Source organism: Eublepharis macularius, chromosome 12, assembly GCF_028583425.1.
Source record: "Eublepharis macularius isolate TG4126 chromosome 12, MPM_Emac_v1.0, whole genome shotgun sequence".
Classification (NCBI taxonomy): domain Eukaryota; kingdom Metazoa; phylum Chordata; class Lepidosauria; order Squamata; family Eublepharidae; genus Eublepharis; species Eublepharis macularius.
In genome coordinates, this window is record NC_072801.1 from 76,283,078 (window position 1) to 76,289,854 (window position 6,777).

At 47.1% G+C, this 6,777-nt stretch overlaps 1 gene segment (V, D, J or C); it reads left to right on the forward strand.

Moving 5' to 3' along the window:
* Positions 1-342: 342 nt before the first annotated feature.
* On the forward strand, positions 343-5,500 carry LOC129339987 (Ig mu chain C region-like). The segment is given in 3 exon segments: positions 343-382; positions 3,786-4,103; positions 5,047-5,500. Coding segments are annotated over 3 exon segments (654 nt in total).
* Positions 5,501-6,777: the final 1,277 nt, after the last annotated feature.

The window sequence follows — 6,777 nt, forward strand, 5'->3', positions numbered from 1 at the left end:
CACCAGATCCTTACCATCTGGGAATTTCAAGTGTGGCCACTGTAGTATATGTCATCTAATGTGGGAAGGCCACCAAATTCATGTAAAAAATAGACAACTGACCTTTAATCATTTTCCTACGTGCCAAACACCGGGAATTATATATTTGATCGAATGCCCTTGTAATCTCCTCTATGTGGGCTGTACACCTTGTAATCTCCTCTATGTGGGCTGTTTTGCAATATAAGGTGAGTGTTCCCTTTAAGAATATCATTTTGTGAAAGTGGGAGGTCGTTATAAGCGAGTGTGAAAATTATGTCATGGCATGCTAGAGAAGATACAGCCACCATTGTCTGGGTACCGATGATTATGCAAGTTATTGGCAGAATTATAAACCTCACAGGTTAGTAATTTCTTGTTAGCTTTGGCTAGCTTTTTTGTACGTATAATTTGAAGGAATTACATGTTATGCATGAATGGATTTGTATTGCAGCGGAAAGCCTAGCCACGCCCCTGAAGAAGACAAGGAACGAAATCTGAGCTTTTCAGCCGGCCCCAGATAGGGCGTAGCTGTGCTCCTTGCTTTTAAAAGAAGACACAGGACACATTTACTTTGGACTTTTTCCTGGACTTTATTTTAACATTTGGTCATCCGGAATATGACTTACTTGCTATAAAACGTATGTTATGTATTCCTAGAGTAGCAATGCGCACTCAGTATCAGTTTAAATATATTGTATAATCATTGTATATTTACTTTGTTCTCCTATGAGCTCTGCAGGTGGCTTTGGGAAGGCCACTCCTCTCAGCCCCAGCTCCCCAGATGGAGAGCCAGTTTGGTGTAATGGTTAAAAGCGGCAGGACTCCAATCTGGAGAACCGGTTTGATTCCCCACTCCTCCGCTTAAAGCTAGCTGGGTGACCTGGGGTCTGTCACAGCTCTTCCAGAGCTCTCTCAGCCCCACCCACCTCACAGATTGTATGTTCTTGTGGGGATAATAATAACATACTTTGTGAGCGGCTCTGAGTGGGTGTTACGTCATCCTGAAAGGTGGTATATAAATCAAATGTTGTTGTTGTTTCCAGAACTTTATAAATAAGAACCATTGTTATTATTTGTATTGTATTATTTGTACTATAATTGAGTGGATGGAATAATTGTTAGTATTGTTTCCTTTTTGTAGTCATAAATCACTAATGTAATCACTTTGGCAGGGGGAGTCAAAGTAGATTTCATTTTCTCCTAGGGACTGGAGCCCTCTATCCACTGACAGCACTGGTCCCTTCCAATTTATCCCTTCCTCAGTATCGTATTGATGTTGGTGGGTGGGAGGGGATCTCACATAACCGTGCAAAAAGAATGGACTTTCTCCAATATAATTTCAACACTAATGTGCTTCCTTTCTGGAACAGGGTTTACGTCGACAGACTGCTCTCCTGAAAAATAGGCCGAATAAAACAACCCGAGATAACTGGCTTATACACACCCAACAGCACCTCCGCTGTGTCTGTATCAACTTCCACTGCTCACTGCTTCTAAGCTCAGGTTCAGCAAATTGAGAAGAACCCCAAATTTACTTCCACTGGAAACAAAGGAGATGGGAGAGTGGAATGGATACTGGACTTACATTGTTAGGTGTAAAATTGTCCCTCATGAGTCCAGTTCAGTAAGTCAATTTACTTGCTTAGAAACTGGTGAAAACAATTATCAATAAAGGCCACCCATTCCAGGGCTTTCCCCCAATACATTTTATTTGCCACAGAAGTGATAGCCAGAGATGGTGGCATGCCTCCAGATTTTCTCTTGTTCCCAAGCAAGGATTCCTCTCTGACTGACTGTTTTCCCCTTAAGAGCCTTCAAGTGACTTGACACCTTACCAACATGGTGCGCTTGCAATGCCAAGGCGGATCTTTTGCAACTCACATCCTCTTCGATTGTCTGGCGGAGTACCAAATCTTTACCAGCAAACATCCTCCCCAACTTCCTGGGAACGATATATAAGCAAGCCTAGCCTACTACTGGACATTCACCCAGATATCACCATGAGGTCCAGCCTCTTCTGCTTTTCTGTGGGACTCCTCGTTCTCGGGGAAAACCTGCCCAGGACTTCTGGCCAGAAGGTTACAGGAAAGTATTCTGCTCTTCTCCTCACACGCTCCTGAAGGCCTCCCCTTCATCCACTTTCTTCTATGTGCCGACCTTGTTCACAAGCTCCCTTCTCAGAAGCTCTCTTCCTCCTCCTCCTCCTCCTCCCCGTCTCCTCTATGGACCAGTTCTGTGTCTTGGACCAGTTCTAGCTGATTCCTCATCAATCTCCTTCCCCCTTTTTCTTCCTATTTCCTCTGCCTTCCCTTAATTTTTAGGTGCCCAGTCAGACAACAGAATACTGAAGTGATGCAGATACTATTTCATAAATATTATTTTAAATATGCTTTTTTAAAATCATTGCAATAGCAAATTGTTTCCCCCCCCTCTTTTCTCCTAGTAATCCTTGCATGAACAGAGATATGGGGCACACAAGGGGCTTGGGGGGGGGGGAGACTAAGAAACCGGCACTGGCTGCATAAGTAGGCAGGTGAGATTAATCTTGACAGGTGAGATTGAATTCTTTCATAACTGAAAGTTCAGCTTTTGATTTTACAGGTGCGAAAGCATTTGGCACAAAACTAGAGACTCTGAAACAGAGCGAGGAAATTCCATCCGTTTGTCTCTGGTTTCATCTCTGTTTAGAGATCTGTAGCTTTGTATTTAATTATTTGATTAGACACACGAAAGATAGCAGGTAGAATTTATTATTATATACACAGTTATCATTATACAGATTATACATGCAGATGGATCCCTACCTTCACTCGGCAGATCCGGCCACACGGAGCCAGGTTATGGTTATGGCGAGGCAATAGCAAAGCTTTCCGCCCTTGAAAGAAAGTTGGAAATTCCAGTTCATAGAGCAATCCACAGCCTCGTTACACTCCAATGTCAGGTGGATTCTGCATGTCACACCTATTTTGCACGCACTCCATTAGTTACTGATCAGTTGCTGAGTTCTATTTACACTTCTGAATATCACCAACCAAGCCTTAATGGCCGTGGACCCACCCTGGCATCTTCGCTCATCTGAGCTTCGGAAAATGCCACCCTACAAATGGGTAAGATTAGCTACTGCCCACTCACATATATTCTGTATGGCAGCTCCTGCCTTATGAAACGGTCCAGCCAGAGCTCCACTTGAAGCAAAGTATGCCATGGTGAAGAAGTCCCTCACCTGTCCTAAGGCATGTGCTTCTGCCCTTCAGGGCTGCCAGCCTCCAAGTGGGGCCTGGAGATCTCCTGGAATTACATCTGATCTCCTGAGGACAGAAATAAGTTCCCCTGCAGAAAATGGCTGCATTGGAGGGTGGACTCTATAGCATTATAACTTACTGGGCTCCCTCCCATCCCCAAACCCCAAACCTTCTCAGATTCCACCCCCCGCCCCAATCTCCTGGAATTTCTTAACCCACAGTTATTATAATAACAATAACAATAATAACAACATTTGATTTATATACCACCCTTCAGGACAACTTAACACCCACTCAAGAGTGGTTAACAAAGTATGTTGTTATTATCCCCACAACAATCACCATGTGAGGTGGGTGGAGCTGAGAGAGCTCTGAGAGAGCTGTGATGGACCCAAGGTCATCCATTGGCTTCAAGCAGAGGAGTGGGGAATTGAACTCAGTTCTCCAGATTAGAGTCCTGTGCTCTTAACCACTATACCAAACTGGCTCTCGTGGCAAACCAATGCCTTTTCCCCCTTGCAGGTGATACACCCAGCACTCCAACTCTCGACAGCTTCCCTCCTCCCTCGGAAAAACTGCCTTTGCAGGAAACAGTCAGCATCACGTGCCGCATACAAGGATCCTTCCCTGGAGAGGCCAATATAAGATGGTTCCGAAATGCCAAAGCCGCAGCAACTTCAGTCAACTCCATCAGCAAACCTGAGAGACCAGAGAACTTCAGGTCTAGCCTACTGCACCTCAATATTTCAGAATGGGATGACGAAGCGACATACTTTTGTGCCATGGGAAAAGAGACCTTTCCCTCCTTGACATTGCAGCAGGTCCCAGACCAGGACCCCGGTAAGCCAACCTTTGGAAAGCTCTCCCAAGAGCCCGCCAACACTTGCCACTAACCGTCCGCTCCTTTCTGGGCCCCTCATTCCTCCATGACGCAGTGGCAATTCTCATGGCTCTTGAAATGCCTCTTTCATTGGACAAGTAGAGTTCATTGCCTCAGGCAGCGCTTTGGGGATCTCCAGGCAACGGGGATCAGTTCCCTAGGAGACAATGGCAGGTGTGGTAGGGGAGGGTAGGCTCTGCAGCATTGGACCCCACTGAAGTCCTTCCCCTCCAAAACCCCACCCTCCCCAAGCTCCACCCCCAAATCTCCAGGGATTTCCCAAACCAGGGAAGCGGGCTATTCAGGGAAAGAATAGGATTGCCCATCCCCCATGACTCCTTGACACTCTTTACTTCCATGTGGATCATTTGGATTTATTCCAAGTGAAATGTGAAAGTGAGGAGACCGCAGGATTCCATAGCACTCTTTGAAGCACCAGGATTTGACCTTTGAGATCAACAAGATTTTCAAGGCATAAGCTTCCAAGAATCAAAGCCCGTATCTGAAGAAGGGAGGGTTGAATCTTGACACCTCATACCCTGGAAATTTTGATGGGCTCTCAGGGGTCACTGTACTCAAATCCTGCTGTTCTAAAGAAGGATATCTGGCTCTAATGGAAATGGACCACAGCCTCCTTCAGCTCCTTCCCAGAATGACTTCCCAGAAAGCACCGCACAGGAGGACTCGGTAGCATCCACAAACAGGATAGGCGGGGTGGGAAATGTGGGGAAAGGGTTCCTGTGTGCTGCGTATTGACAGTCTGGAGGAAGGAACGTCCTGAAGTCTCCCCCATCGCCTTCCCTCAAAACCCCTCCCTTCCTCTGTTGATTCCACTGATGGGGCCTGAAAGCAAATAACCTTCCTCTTCTTTCCACCACGCTCTGCCTCTTGGCACTCAACCAGGCAAGCCCTCGGCCTCCAACAAGTCCCTCTTCAGGTCCCGCTTCCAGGAGGCTAAAGAAGACTCAAGTGTGATTCTCAGATGCGTAGTGGAAGGGCCCCATCCTGACAACCTCTCCATCACGTGGCACGAGAATGGCAGACCCCTGACTGGAGACAACAGCGTCATCCACACCAGCAGCGAGCCTAACGTTTTTCTCAACAGCAGCCTGAAAATCTCTGGTGATGCGTGGAATTCGGCAAAGGCTTTCTCATGCGCCATTGGTCAGCAAAATTCCCCACACCCGGAACACCCGTGAGAAATCTCCGGGTGAGGAATGAAGACCAGTCCCTGTCCCAACATCGTGGCCTTTCCCCCCAGCACAGAATTGCCTCTGCTGCAGTCAGATCAAACCCTGTTTGACCCCCCCATGCACCCCTTTGTAGTCAATAGCTGTATAAAACAGAAGCCCTATGATTCAGTCCCAGATATTCTTGCCTCTGGCTCCACTTCTTTCTGTCGTTTGTAGCTGGTGGACAGACGGTCTCTTAAATGGAGGCGAGGCATGGTTCATGTCTCAGACACAACACGGCTGCATCCTACCACCTTGGTTTCTCTTATGTGATGTATTCTCAACCTCGTCCCCCACCTTACAAATCCCATGGGTATGAAATACAAGATATTAGGAAGTCCGTCATAATGCATCTCATCACTTCTTCTTCCCTAGCCCCCCTCTGATTTGCTGTAGTTCTTCAAAGATATCTCATATTTGACTTTATAAGGAGATCAGACATGTTAATGAATATACAGTCCAGTGTAGGAAACGTGTTAGTCCATTGCAGCACAAAGAAACAAAAACAGGATCCTGCGGCACCTGAAAGACTACACAGTTTTATTTATTGTAGCTTAAGCTTCTATGGCCTGATGCCCCCTTTATCATATGCAAGTCTTGTTCACAGAGGATGTTGAGGAGAGTGAATGAAGCCTCCAAGGTCAAGAGGAGTGTACCCCTGAATACCTGTTACTGGGGGAGACATAAGGACAGGGCTACTGCCCTGGTTCCTCTCCCTGAAGCATCTGGCTGGCCAGAATGAAACAGGATGCCGGGTGAGAGAGCCTCTTGGGGGTGGCACATCAGACCTCATGGGTGTGGGCTGGACCTGGCACACCAGCCAGCCTTGGCAGCCTCGCTCTGCATGTCCTCATCAATAGGCACACCGTGACCAGGACTTAGAAGGGAGTACACCCTGGCCTTGGGCCCTTCTCAGCATGTCTCAGCATGTCCTCTCATCCTTCACAGAGCTGCACAATATAGTCCCATGATCAGCTCACAATGTGCTTCGCTGTGCTTCACAGATAAGACAAAGGCTGACCGCAGCATGTTTGCCCAGTCGTCTGTGACTGTCTCAGAATATTGTAACCTTTGCTATTGGCTTAATTGTTCTTGCTCTCTTCCGGGACTTCCGGAAAAGTTTCTCAATAAAGCACTCTCCTCCAAAAGGAGGGTCAGACTTGCATCCTGACTTCGTCTCCTGTCGGTTCATCACTACATCTGGCGCCCGAACAGGGACACACACACCCATACTACCAGCACCTGGAAGAGGCCCCTCGAGTGCACCCGTCTACTAAGACCCCATCTCACTGGTAAGTATGGGTAATGGATTAACACAGCCTCAGCAGAGGCATGTGGAGGAACTGCGATTCCTGGTTCAGAAGTCTGGTGGGTCTAGTACTTCTGTGGAGATAGCTAGTCT